Source organism: Somniosus microcephalus, chromosome 12 (genome assembly GCF_052327205.1).
Source record: "Somniosus microcephalus isolate GS21.2 chromosome 12, FLI_Smic_1.0, whole genome shotgun sequence".
Taxonomy (NCBI): domain Eukaryota; kingdom Metazoa; phylum Chordata; class Chondrichthyes; order Squaliformes; family Somniosidae; genus Somniosus; species Somniosus microcephalus.
The window spans coordinates 18,330,327-18,345,218 of record NC_140998.1 but is presented as its reverse complement, the minus strand read 5'-3'; the positions used below and the strand labels follow the sequence as shown (position 1 = coordinate 18,345,218).

General features: G+C 47.4%; 1 protein-coding gene across 2 annotated transcripts in view; it reads right to left on the bottom strand.

The window, feature by feature from the left end:
* efcab11 (EF-hand calcium binding domain 11) overlaps positions 1-14,892 on the bottom strand; it is a 140,918-nt gene that overhangs the window by 121,754 nt on the left and 4,272 nt on the right. For both annotated transcript variants that reach the window (XM_086002634.1, XM_086002635.1), the window contains exons 3-4: positions 10,575-10,670; positions 4,162-4,210 (exon numbers count right to left, since the gene is read on the bottom strand). In XM_086002634.1, the coding sequence (XP_085858760.1) occupies positions 4,162-4,210; positions 10,575-10,670 (145 nt within the window). The remainder of the gene's footprint in view (positions 1-4,161; positions 4,211-10,574; positions 10,671-14,892) is intronic.

The following is a 14,892-nucleotide window of genomic DNA, read 5'->3' as shown; positions in this document are numbered from 1 at the left end:
TGGCTAACATTCAAGGAACTAATGCATAATTTGCAACAAACATATTCCTCTATGGCATAAAAACCCAAAAGGAAAAGTGATCCAACCATGGCTAACAAAAGAAATTAAAGCTAGTATTAAGTCAAAGGAGGAAGCTTATAAAGTTGCCAGAAAAAACAGTCAGCCTGAGGATTGGGATCTTTTTAGAAATCAGCAAAGGGGGAACCAAGAAATTGTTAAAGAAAGGGAAAATGGAATATGAGCACAAACTAGCGAAAAATATAAAAACGGATTGTAAAAGCTTCTATAGTTATGTGAAAAGGAAAAGACTGGCGAAGGTAAATGTAGGTCCTTTACAATCAGAGACGGGAGAATTTATAATGGGGAATGAGGAAATGGCGGAGAAATTAAATAAATACTTTGTTTCTGTCTTCACGGAGGAAGACACAAAAAACCTCCCAGAAATATGAGAAAACCAAGGCGTGGCGAGAATGAGGAACTTAAAGAAATTACTATTAGTAAAAAAACAGTACTAGCAAAATTAATGGGACTAAAAGTCGATAAATCCCAAGGACCGGATGACCTACATCCTAGGGTTTTGAAAGAGGTGGCCATTGGGATAGTGGATGCATTGGTTGTCATCTTCCAAAATTCTATAGATTCTGGAACGGTCCCTGCAGATTGGAGGATAGCAAATGTAACCCCGCTATTTAAGAAAGGAGGGATAGAGAAAACGGGGAACTACAGACCTGTTAGCCTCAAATCAGTAGTTGGGAAAATGCTGGAATCTATTATAAAGGATGCAATAACTGGGCACTTAGAAACTAATAGTAAGATTGGGCAGAGTCAACATGGATTTATGAAAGGGAAATCCTGTTTGACAAACCTATTGAAGTTCTTTGAGGATGTAACTAGTGGAGTAGACAAAGGGGAACTGGTAGATGTGGTGTATCTGGATTTTCAGAAGGCCTTCGATAAGGTCCCACACAAGAGGTTGGTGAACAAAATTAGGGCACATGGAATTGGGGGTAATATACTAGCATGGATTGAGAATTGGTTAACACAGAAAACAAAGAGTAGGGATAAACGGGTCTTTTTCAGGATGGCAGGCTGTGACTAGTGGGGTACGGCAAGGATCGGTGCTTGGGCCCCAGCTATTCACAATCTATATCAATATGAGGGGACTAAATGTAACATTTCCAAAATTGCTGATGATACAAAGCTAGGTGGCAGTGTCAGTTGTAAAGAGGATGTGAAGAGGCTTCAAGGGGATCTCGACAGACTCAGAGAGTGGGCGAGAACATGACAGATGGAATATAATGTGGATAAATGTGAAGTTATCCATTTTGGTAGAAAAAACAGAAAGGCAGAGTATTTCCTAAATAATGAAAGATTGGGGAATGCAGATGCTCAAAGGGACCTGTGTTCCTTGTACATGAGTCACAAAGTGAATGTACAGGAGTAAAGAAGTCTTACTCCAATTATATAGGGCCTTGGGTGAGACCACACCTGGAGTATTGTGTACAATTTTGGTCTCCTTACCTAAGGAAGGATATACTTGCTATAGAGGGAGTGTAACAAAGGTTCGCGAGATTGATTCCTGGGATGGGAATTCAGAAGAATAAAAGGGGATCTCATTGAAGCATACAAAATTATTACAGGGCTTGATAGGATGGATGCTGGGAGAATGGTTCCCTTGGCTGGGGAGTCTAGAACCAGGAGCCACAGCCTCAGGATAAAGGGTAGACCATTCAGGACTGAGATGAGGAGAAATTTCTTCACAGAGGGTGATGAATCTTTGGAATTCTCTACCCCAGAGGGCTGTGGAGGCTCAGTCATTGGGTATATTCAAAACAGAAGTCGATAGATTTCTGACTAGTAAGGGCATCAAGGGATATGGCGATAGGGCCGGTGAATGGAGTTGAGGCAGAAGATCAGCCACGATCTCACTGAATGGCGGCGCAGGCTCGAAGGGCCGACCCCTGCTCCTATTTCTGTTGTTCTTATCTGTGTCCTCTGGTTCTTGACCCTTCCGCCAATGGGAACAGTTTCTCTCTGTCTACTCTGTCTAGACCCATGATTTTGAACACCTCTATCAAATCTCCTCTCAACCTTCTCTGCTCTAAGGAGAGCAACCCCAGCTTCTCCAGTCTATCCACGTAACTGAAGTCCCTCATCCCTGGAACCATCTCTTAAATCTTTCCTGCAATCTCTCTAAAGCCTTCACATTCTTCCTAAAGTGCGGACCCCAGAATTGGTCACAATTCTTCAGTTGAGGTCAGACCAGTGTTTTATAAAGGTTCATCATAACTTCCTTGCTTTTCTACTCTACCCCTCTATTTATGAAGCCCAGGATTCCGTATGCTTTTTAACCACTTTCTCAACCTGCCCTGCCACCTTCAACGATTTGAGCACATATACCCCCAGGTCTCTCTGTTCATGCACCCACTTTAGAATTGTACCCTTCAGTTTATATTGGGATGGAATTCCAGTGCTTCGGGCCTATGCTTACGGCCGCCAATGGAGAGGTGAAGGAAGTCGGAGATGCACAAGTTGCCCAACATGCTGGATGGTAAAACGACGTGGTTTCTGATGAGATGCTAAAAGATCACATGGGTTTTTAGTGATGTGACATCGCTGCACTCAAAGTAATATACTGCATGAAAACACAGATTTTTTAATGTGATAAGGCACTATATAAATGCAAGCACCTTACAGAAACTTAACTGGAGCAGCCACATAAATACTATGACTACAAGAGCAGGCCAGAGGCTGGGTATTCTGCGACGAGTGTCTCACCTCCTGACTCCCCAAAGCCTTTCCACCATCTACAAGGCACAAGTCAGGAGTGTGATGGAATACTCTCCACTTGCCTGGATGAGTGCAGCTGCAACAACACTCGAGAAGCTCGACACCATCCAGGGCAAAGCAGCCCGCTTGATTGGCACCCCGTCCACCACCTTAAACATTCACTCCCTCCACCACCGGCGCACCGTGGCTGTAGTGTGTACCATCTACAAGATGCACTGCAGCAACTCACCAAGGCTTCTTCGGCAGCACCTCCCAAACCCACGACCTCTACCACCTAGAAGGACAAGGGCAGCAGGCGCATGGGAACACCACCACCTCCAAGTTACACACCATCCTGACTTGGAAATATATCGCCGTTCCTTCATCGTCGGTGGGTCAAAATCCTGGAACTCCCTCCCTAACAGCACTGTGGGAGCACCTTCACCACACGGACTGCAGCGGTTCAAGGCGGCGGCTCACCACCACCTTCTCGAGGGCAACTAGGGATGGGCAATAAATGCTGGCTTTGCCAGCGACGCCCACATCCCCAGAATGAATGAATGAGATAGATAGAGATATATATACGCACACACTCAAATGAACCACTGCAATTTGTTTAATTTAAACAGATTTATAAGTTTAAGAAATTCAACCTGTAAACCGAATAATTGTGTCTAAGTAGGTTAAGCTCTTTACTCCTCACTGGTGCCCTGGTTGCAGTATTATTTGTTTGGGGCTATCTGGGGCTTTCTTGCTGCATCATTACAGCAGCGTCACTGATGAGCATCGATCAGCTTCAATGCTGCTGTACAGCAGCAGGCGAGGAAAGGCATTTAATCAGTGGCTCGGTTACAAAGGGAGCTCCCGAACCATTTACTCTCAGCAGCCCTCCAGGATAACCGCTGGCATTAAGGCAAAGACTGGGTTTTTTTGGGAGGGGGGGGGAGGAAAGCTGATGCAGTCGGCTTAACATTGTTGCTCGAAAGAATTTAAGCAGGCGGCAATCGGCATCCCGATGATCATCATCCATCTTCCTCCAGTGTCAGCCCCGGCTCAGAGGGCAGCACCCTCGCCTCAGAGTCAGAAGGCCGTGGGGTTCGTGTCCCACTCCAGAGACTTGAGCAAGTCATTTCAAGTTGAATCTCCCAGTGCAGTGCTGAGGGAGTGCTGGACTGTCAGAGGCGCGGTCTTTCAGATGAGACGTCTAACCGAGGCCCCGACGTCTGCCCTGTCAGGTGAACGTAAAATTCCCCGATATCGTTCTATCATTGCAACATGGTAGAAGGCAAACTAGATGGCCCTTGGTCTTTTTACGTCTAGCGAGTCCTATGTTCTGAACTTGCCCAATCCAGTTCTTTCCCTTTAAGCAGAAAGTGTTAGGTGGTACACTACCTGGCAAATCGTTTTCCAGCACTGCAGCCATCAGCATATCTGTCTCCATCTGTAATAGGTGATAAAAAAAAAGGCTTGGATTTACTCAAGTGGTAGAACGTATAATAATTCTGAATATGACAACCATATTGCCAAAGTAGACACAAGTCAGGAGTGATGGAATATTCTCCACTTGCCTGGATGAGTGCAGCTCCAACAACACAAGAAGCTCAACACCATCCAGGACAAAGCAGCCCACTTGATTAGCACCCCATCCACCACCTTAAACATCCACTCCCTCCACCACCGGCGTACCGTGGCTGCAGTGTGTACCATCTACAAGATGCACTGCAGCAACTCGCCAAGGCTTCTTCGGCAGCACCTCCCAAAACGGTGACCTCTTCCACCTAGAGGGACAAGGGCAGCAGGCGCATGGGAACACCACCACCTCCAAGTTCTCCTCCAAGTCACACACCAACGTGATGTGGACATATACCACCGTTACTTCATCGTCACTGGGTCAAAATCCTGGAACTCCCTCCCTAACAGCACTGTGGGAGTACCTTCACCGCACAGGCTGCAGCGGTTCAAGGCGGCGGCTCACCACCACCTTCTCAAGGACAACTAAATGCCGGCTTTGCTAGCGACACCTGTACCCCAGAATGAATAAAAATACTATAATTTTAACTGTAATACCTTAAAATATTACAGACCACGGTTAGCTCTTAGCTCCGAGTGAAGAAATTCCTCCTCATCTCAGTCCTAAATGGCCCACCCCTTATCCTGAGACTATGCCCCCTAGTTCTAGCCTCTCCAGCCAGGGGAAACAACCTCTCAGCATCTACCCTGTCAAGCCCCTAAGAATTCTGTACATTTCGATGAGATCACCTCTCATTCTTCTAAACTCCAGAGAGTATCGGCCCATTCTGCTCAATCTCTCCTCATAGGACAACCCTCTCGTCCCAGGGATTAGTCGAGTGAACCTTCGTTGCACTCCCTTTAAGACAAGTATATCCTTCCTTCGGTAAGTAAACTAAAACTGTGCACAGTACTCCAGGTGTGGTCTCACCAAAGCCCTGCTTTGAATGGCGGAGCAGGCTCGAGGAGCCGTATGGCTGACTCTTGCTCCTATTTCTTATGCTCACATCCCAGGACAGCCAACAACATTTGGGCTATGATTGTTTTTTAGATAATGGAACAAACACAAAATTTGTCATCTTGGTAAACACAACGGGTGTCTTTCAGCTACATGGTCAGCTGTGGCTCGGTGGGTAGCTCGGTCACCTTTGAGTTAGAAGGTTGTGGGTTCAAGTCCCACTGCAGGGACTTGAGCACAAAAATCTAGGCCGACACTCCAGTGCAGTGCCGAGGGAGTGCTGCACTGTTGGAGGTGCCGTCTTTTGGAAGAGACGTTAAACCGAGGCCCCGTCTGCGCTCTCAGGTGGATGTAAAAGATCCCGTGGCACTATTTCGAAGAGCAGGTTAATTATCCCCGGTGTCCTGGCCAATATTTATCCCTCAATCAACATCACTTAAAACAGATTATCTGGTCATTACAGGAAACTTTGTTATATCCGGCACCGACGGGACCGAGCTGTTGCCGGTCTATCAAAACTGCCGGACATACAAAGTTAATGTTGAAGCATACGGAGGTTTTCATCTCCGTGTCTGACAACAAACACTGTTGCTTAGCAACAGCTTCTAAAGAGTCGGCTGCAGCTGCAAGCGTCTCTAGCTGAAGCTGTTGCTATAGCTACAGACCTTGCAGTGCCTGACTGGGGAAAAAAAAAAGAACGAGAACTAAAAAAACTTATAGAAAACGGCTCCTGATTTTTGCCGTTAGATCGAGTATTCCGGACATACAACCTCCGGATAAACCAAAGTTTCCTGTATCACATTGCTGTTTGTGGGACCTTGTTGTGCGTAAATTGGCTGCCACGTTTCCCACATTACAACAGTGACTACATTTCAAAAAGCACTTCATTGGCTGTAAAGCGCTTTGGAACGTACTGAGGTCATGAAAGGTGTTGTAGAAATGCAAGTCTTTCTTTTATTTTTGTAGTGTCTCTTTTCTCTCCCTCCTCGGTTACTACTTTAATCATTGAAATGGCAGGAAACGTTATGCATTCTCTCTGGGGGGTTGTCTTTCAGCCCCAGCATATCCTTCCACCCGATATTCCCAACGCCATATATCACTGCGGATGCTGGGAATCTGAAATAAAAACAGAAAATGCTGGAAACCACCAGCAGGTCAGGCGGCATCTGTGGGGAGAGAAACAGAGTTAACGTTTCAGGTCGATGACCCTTTCCTCATCACAGAAACCGCCTGTCCTGCGGAGTGATTCCAGCATTTTCTGTTTTTATTTCAGTTTTCCAACATCTGCAGTATTTGGCTTTATTTTTGGTGTTTAATTCACTGCCTCTTCTTTCAGGAACGGCCCACCTTCAAACCATTCTGCTCTTCTCTTGGACGGGATTTTCGTTTGCCTCTTCTTCCCTGTTCTGGAATTCCCTATCTAAACCTCCCCCTTCTTTAAGTCGCTCCTTACAATCTACCTGTTTTAGTCACTTGTCCCAATATCTCCTGACGCGGCTCGGTGTTAAACACGTTACTCCTCGGCTGACAGCAGGCGGGCAGTCCCTCTGACTCAGCGTTCCTCCCTGCCCAAGGCGCTCCTGGCTGGCCTCCCACATTCCACCCTCCGTAAACCTGAGCTCATCCAAAACTCTGCTGCCCGTGTTCTAATTCACACCAAGTCCCGTTCGCCCATCACCCCTGTGCTCACTGACCCACATTGGCTCCCGGTTAAGCAACGCCTCGATTTCAAAATTCTCATCCTTGTTTTCAAATCCCTCCATGGCCTCGCCCCTCCCTATCTCTGTAATCTCCTCCAGCCCCACAACCCTCCGAGATATCTGCGCTCCTCTAATTCTGCCCTCTTGAGCATCCCCGATTTCAGTCGCTCCGCCATTGGTGGCCGTGCCTCCAGCTGCCCGGGCCCTAAGCTCTGGAATTCCCTCCCCAAACCTCTCCGCCTCTCTATCCTCCTTTAAACCTACCTCTTTGAATAAGCTTATGGTTACCTGTCCTTATGTGGCTCGGTGTCAAAATTCATCAGATAACGGTCCTGTGAAGCACCTTGGGACGTTTTACTACGTTAAAGGCGCTATATAAATTGCAAGCTGTTGTTGGGGCGGGGGCGGGGGTGGGGGAAGGTGCTTGTTCAATGTGCCCTGCAGCATATCACAGGTACAGCTCAGTTCTCTTTCCCGAAGTTGCCCAGTTTCAGGTTTGATTGAAGTACAAGGTTGCCATCTGCTGTTGACAGCAGTTAATGTCCAGTTCCATTTCATGCAAGTCAAAAACATTAAACCACCTCTGGGACCTGGGCTCTGGGCTGTTGGCTGCAAGGGGCCCTGTGTCAAAGGAGTCTAAACAGCCTCATTCGAACACAGAATTGACTATTCCAACGCATTCCTGGCCACCCTCCCACCCTCCATAAACTTGAGGTGATCCAAAACTCGGCTGCCCGTGTCCTAACTCGCACCAAGTCCCATTCGCCCATCACCCCTGTGCTCGCTGACCCACATTGGCTCCCGGTTAAGCAACGCCTTGATTTCAAAATTCTGATCCTTGTTTTCAAATCCCTCCAGGGCCTCGCCCCTCCCTATCTCTGTAATCTCCTCCAGCTTCGCAACTCTGAGATCTCTGCGCTCCTCTAATTCTGGCCTCTTGAGCATTACCGATTTTAATCACTCCACCATTGGTGGCCGTGCCTTCAGCTGCCGAGCCCCCAAGCTCTGGAATTCCCTCCCTAAACCTCTCCGCCTCTCTCTCCTCCTTTAAGACGGCATCAAAAATAGAATTAATCGTGCCCATGAAGTGGACAACTAATCCGCCAGCCACGGTTTTTGAAAGCTGTGCCGTGTCAGAAACGGCCTCGTGTCATTGTGCAAATGGCAAAGTTGCTCCTTCCCTCACCGGGCGTCGCTGGATATCAGCATGGCTTCCGCCCCCAAAGCACTACTGCTTAACCCGGAGCAAACCGGTCAGCTGCTTGAAGTGGGGGGGGGGGGGGGGGCCTCAGCCACCATCTCTACCAGCCCCCCTGCAACAGTCATTCTACCTCTTGACTTGGCTCAGTGGGCAGCACTCTCCCCTCCGAGTCAGAAGGTCGTGGGTTCAAGTCCCACTCCAAGGACTTGAGCACAGAAATCTAGGCTGACACTCCAGTGCGGTACTGAGGGAGTGCTGCACTGTCAGAGGTGCCGCCTTTCAGATGAGACGTTAAACCGAGGCCCCGTCTGCTCTCTGCGGTGGATGTAAAAGATCCCGAGGCCACTATTTCGAAGAGCAGGGGTGTATTGGCCAATATTTATCCCTCAACCAACATCACTAAAAACAGATTATCTGGTCATTATCACAGTGCTGATGGTGGGAGCTTGCTGTGCGCTAATTGGCTGCCACGTTTCCCACATTACAACAGTGACTACACTTCAAAAACACTTCATTGGCTGTAAAGCGCTTTGGGACGTCCGGTGGTCGTGAAAGGCGCTACAGAAATGCAAGTCTTTCTTTCTAACTCTTTCTCTGATGAGCTCTCTATCCTTTATTGCAAGAGGATTTGAGTAAAGACATCTTACTGCAATTAAATCGGGCCCTGGGGAGACCGCACCTGGGGTATTGTGTACAGTTTTGGTCTCCTTACCTAAGGAAGGATATACTTGCCATAGAGGGAGTGCAACGAAGGTTCACCAAACTGGTTCCTGGGATGGGGAGATTGTCCTATGAGGAGAGATTGAGTAGACTAGGCCTATATTCTCTAGAGTTTAGAAGAGTGAGAGGTGATCTCATTGAAACATACAAAATTCTTACAGGGCTTGACAGGGTAGATGCAGGGAGGATGTTTCCCCTGGCTGGGGAGTCTAGAACCAGGGGTCACAGTCTCAGAATAAGGGGTCGGCCATTTAGGACTGAGATGAGGCGAAATTTCTTCATTCAGAGGGTGGCGAATCTTTGGAATTCTCTACCCCAGAGGGCTGTGGAGGCTCAGTCGTTGAGTATATTCTAGACAGAGATCGATAGATTTTGGGGAATCAAGGGATATGGGGATAGTGCACGAGGTCAAAGATCGGCCATGATCTTATTGAATGGCAGAGCAGGCTCGAAGGGCCAAATGGCCGACTCCTGCTCCTATTTCTTATGTTTTTATGTTCTTATCCTCCATCACACTACCAAGCCTTTGTTCCGTTCATCTCAACCATCTTGGGGCTTTCCCCGCCTACGATCACACGACTGTACCCCCTGCACTTTGACATTTTGTTGACCTTTCCCAGAAACTGACAGCAATTCCTGTACTTTCTCGCCAGAAAGGACATGGCTAGGACCCAGTTGAGACTGGAACTTTAAAGCCCCTCTACAGCAAGTGCTTATATCTTACCTGTACTGACAGAACGACACAGCTCAGAAGGAGGCCATTTGGCCCATTGTGCTTGTGCCGGCTCTTTGAAAGAGCTTTCCATTTAGTCCCACTAACCCCCCCACCCAAACCCCCCCCGCCAAACCCACACCCTGCTCTTTCCCCACAGCCCTGACAATTTTTTCTTTCCAAGTATTTATACAATTCTCTTTTGAAAGTTGCTATTGAATCTGCTTCCACCGCCCTTTCAGGCAGCGCATTCCAGATCACAACAACTCGCTGCGTAAAATAAAATTCTCATCTCCACTCTGGTTCTTTTGCCAAGTTATCTGGAAGTTTTTACATTTTTCTTCTTAAATTTGCAAAACGTGAAGAGAGATTTTAAAATGATTATCTGCAACACCCAGACACAGTGCCCTCTGCTGGTCATGAGGTGGTTACACACTTCAGTCTGAAAACTGAGGAGACCTTTATTATAAAAGAAAAAAGACTTGCATTTCTATAGCGCCTTTCAAGACCACCGGACATCTCAAAGCGCTTTACAGCCAATGAAGTACTTTCTGAAGTGGAGTCACTGTTGTAATGTAGGAAACGCAGCAGCCAATTTGCGCACAGCAAGCTCCCACAAACAGCAATGTGATAATAACCAGATAATCTGTTTTAGTGATGTTGATTGAGGGATAAATATTGGCCCCAGGACACCGGGGAGAACTCCCTTACTCTTCTTCAAAATAGTGGCCGTGGGATCTTTTACGTCCACCTGAGAGAGCAGACGGGGCCTCGGTTTAATGTCGCATTTGAAAGATGGCACCTCCGGCAGTGCGGCACTCCCTCAGCACTGCACTGGGAGTGTCAGCCTAGCTTTTGTGCACAAGTCCCTAGAGTGGAACTTGAACCCACGACCTTCTGACTCAGAGGCGAGTGTGCTACCCACTGAGCCACTGGCTGGCACTACTTTTTAAAGCCAGGTTTCAATGAGCGGGACTGTGAACCTCTAAAATGCAGCACTGTTACCTTTGAAGGTTTATATCCAAATATAGTCACCACTGCCACCTTCAGATCTTCTCTGCTCAGATAGCCTTTCCGACCCGAATCACATTCCCGGAAAACCTGGTAAAGGAAAAACAAACCGGTTAGTCAAGTAGAGATATATTTTTTAAAAAACTGCAAGAATTCCAAACCAAAAAAAATAAAAAGACGGGTTCACGTTCAGGAAAGGGTGCAAGGACAACCCTAGTAACTACAGACTGATCAGTTTAACATCAGTGTTGGGTAAAGTTTTAGAAACAGTAATCAAGGAAAAATTAACGAGCACTTGGAGAGGTTTAAGCTAATTAAGGAGAGCCAACACGGATTTGTAAATGCCAGATCGTGTTTGACTAATTGAATTTTTTGATGAAGTAACAGGGAGGATTGATGAAGGGAATGCAATGGATGTTGTCTACATGGATTTTCAGAAGGCGTTTGACAAAGTACCACATAGAAGGCTGGTTAACAAAATTGAGGCTCATGGAATAGGTGGGTCAGTGGCAGCTTGGATAAGGAATTGGCTTAAGGACAGAAAACAGCGAGTTGTGGTAAATGGCGGTTTTTCAGACTGGAGGATGGTAGACAGTGGTGTTCCCCAAGGGTCAGTGCTGGGGCCACTGCTTTTTTTGAGATATATAAATGACCTGGATATTGGAATACAGAGTAGAATTTCTAAATTTGCCGATGACACCAAACTTGGGGGTGTGACAAACAGTGAAGATGATACCAATCGACTGCAACAGGACATAGAAAGGCTAGCAGAATGGGCAGACAATGGAATTTAATACAGAGAAGTGTGAGGTGATGCATTTTGGCAGAAGGAACAGGGAGAGGCAATATACACTTAATGGCACAGTTTTAAAGAGTGTGCAGGGACAGAGGGACCTGGGAGTTAATGTGCATAGGTCCCTGAAGGTGGCAGGACATATGAGAGAGTGGTTAGCAAAGCATACGGGATCTTGGGCTTCATAAATAGAGGTATTGAGTACAAAAGTAGAGAAGTTATGCTAAATCTTTATAAAGCGCTGGTTAGACCACAACTGGAGTATTGCGTCCAGTTCTGGTCACCACACTTTAGGAAGGATGTGAAGGCCCTTCAGAGGGTGCAGAGGAGATTTACCAGAATGGTTCCGGGGATGGGGGATCTTAGCTACAAGGACAGGTTGGAGAAACTGGATTTGTTTTCATTAGAGCAAAGGAGATTGAGGGGTGATTTGATAGAGGTGTGCAAGATTATGACGGGTTTGGATAGGCTGGACGGGGAAAGGCTGTTCCCATTAGTTGATGGTACAAGGACTAGGGGACACAGATTTAAGGTTTTGGGCAAGAGATACGGGGGAACGTGAGGAAAATCTTTTTTACACAGTGAGTGGTGATGACCTGGAACTCGCTACCGACGGAATGTTTTCAAGGGCAGACTGGATAGGCACTTGAGGGAAATACACTTGCAGGGCTACGGGGATAGAGCGGGGGAATGGGACTGACTGGATTGCTCTACAGAGAGCCGGCACGGACTCGATGGGCCGAATGGCCTCCTTCTGTGCCATTATGACTGACTATATTAGTATATAGCGAATTCCCTTTTTGGAACCTTGGCCTATATTTCCTTTTTTTAAGATGTCGACGGGGTAATTTCATTCAGCCCAGTGCTTGGCGAGTGCTCACATGTCCCAAACAGCTGCGTGCCCTTGTGTCAAAAGTCAGCACATTCTGCAGCACTCCTCGAGTGGCGGTGAGAGCCTGTTTGGGGGGGGGAGAGAGGTGAGCGGAGATACCCGTCCGGAGGAAGAAAGGCAGAAGTGTGGGGAGGGTTGCACAAAGCACTGTTGGCGAGAAGGTTTATAATGTAAGTGGGCGGGAGGGGACATGGCACAGGTGCCGAGGGGGAGAGTTCCATGGAGACATGGTGCTGAAGGTTCGCTCAGGGGAAGAGCATGTGCTGAGCAACACACCGCGATGTTGCTGCAAGAAACAAAAACACGTGCTGGAAACACGCAGCAAGTCAATCAGCACGGGCGAGACAGAGAGCACGCCGGTTAATGTGGCAGCTGGCACCCATGGCCAGTTCGAGTGAAGGCTCGCACCATGAGTGTTAACCCATCTTGATTTTCTTGTCGAGGTCCATTTTTGATAGATTAATAAGTGAGGCACTGGGTTGCCCCATTGTCACCAACCGAAAAAATGGCCCCACAAGGGCCCTTCATCCGAGGAGCCGCCACTGATTTATATATCAACAACAATGTTGATATATAATGTAAGAAGCCACACAACACCAGGTTATAGTCCAACAGCTTTATTTGAAATCACAAGCTTTCGGAGCGCTGCTCCTTCATCAGGTGAAGTGGAGAGATGCATAAAGACACAGCTTATATAGTCAGAGAATAATGTCAGATGTTTACAGGTAATCTTTCTAACTGCCTTTTATCACACCTCGGCAGAGAGATAATCACAGCAATCAAAGGTGTAAATGGTGTCCAAACAGGTCAGTCAGGAAAACATTGCATCAAAGAACAACGAGGTGGGGTCACAAGGGGTCAAATGTTGCAGATGCTGGAGTCTGTATGAAAAACAAAAATCAAACAAAAAACTTTTTTTGCTGGAAATCACAGCCGGTCCGGTCGCATCTGTGTAGAGAGAACAAACCAACGACGACTCGAGTCTGGGTGACTCTACGTCAGGTGGGGTTACATGTAGCGTGACATGAACCCAAGACCCTGGTTGAGGCCGTCCTCACGAGTGCGGAACTTGGCTATCAGTTTCTGCTTGCCGATTTTGCGTTGTCGTGTGTCTCGAAGGCCGCCTTGGAGAATGCTTACCCGAAGATCGGAGGCTGAATGTCCTTGACTGCTGAAGTGTTCCCCGACTGGGCAAGAACACTCCTGCCTGCCAATGGATGAACGGACACCGCACAACAATCGCCAGGCAGGAGTGTTCCCTCCCAGTCGGGGAACACTTTTTTGTTTGATTTTTGTTTTTCATACAGACCCCAACATCTGCAACATTTGACCCCTTGTGACCCCACCTCATTGTTCTTTGATGTAATGTTTTCCTGACTGACCTGTTTGGACACCATTCACACCTTTGATTGCTGTGATTATCTCTCTGCCGAGGTGTGATAAAAGGCAGTTAGAAAGATTACCTGTAAACATCTGGCATTATTCTCTGACTATATAAGCTGTGTCTTTATGCATTTCTCCACTTCACCTGACGAAGGAGCAGCGCTCCGAAAGCTTGTGATTTCAAATAAAGCTGTTGGACTATACCCTGGTGTTGTGTGACTTCTTACATTTGTCCACCCCAGTCCAACACCGGCATCTCCACATCATTGATATATAAAGGCAGTCTTACATTTATTTCTCACGGCACTAGTCAAAGAGCTGCAGAGTTCTCCCCGGTATCCTGGGGCCAATATTTATCCCTCAACCAACTTCACTAAATATGGAGGATCTGGTCATTATCACATTGCGGTTTGTGGGAGCTTGCTGTGCACAAATTGGCTGCTGCGTTTCCCACATTACAACAGTGACTACACTTCAAAAAGTACTTCATTGGTTTTAAACCGCTTTGGGACGGCCCGAGGTTGGGAAAGCAGCGATTGAAATGCAAGTCTTCCTTTCTTTTACTCTGTCCGGTTCTGGACACTGAGAAACACGAGTGTAGAGAACAGCCAAGAGGTTGATCCCGAGTGCTGGAGATCTGGGCAATGAGGAAAGACTGGAAAGGAGAGACCTGGGAATGTGACCTTATAGAGGGGGTACGAGAGAGTTAAGTGATAGGAAAAGGTTTAAAACTGCAGGAAGATAGCGATACATTGCAGGAAGTGAGGAAGATAGCGATAGATTGCAGGAAGTGAGGAAGATAGCGGTAGACTGCAGGAAGTGAGGAAGGTAGCAAAATCCACGACAAGGCCTTGGACAACGTGGACCACTTTCCATACCTCGGGAGCCTACTGTCAACAAGGGCAGACGTCGACGACGAAGTCCAATACCGCTTTCAGTGTGCCAGTGCAGCCTTCGGTCGCCTGAGGAAGAGAGTGTTTGAAGACCAGGACCTCAAACCCGGCACTATGCTCATGATCTACAGAGCAGCAGTGATACCCACCCTGCTGTATGCCCCAGAGACATGGACCATGTACAGCAGGCACCTCAAAGCACTGGAGAGGTACCACCAATGCTGCCTCCGCAAGATCCTGCAAATCCATTGGCAGGATAGGCGCACCAACATCCGTGTTCTTGCTCAGGCCAACATCCCCAGCATCGAAGCTCTGACCACACTCAATCAGCTCCAATGGACGGGTCACATT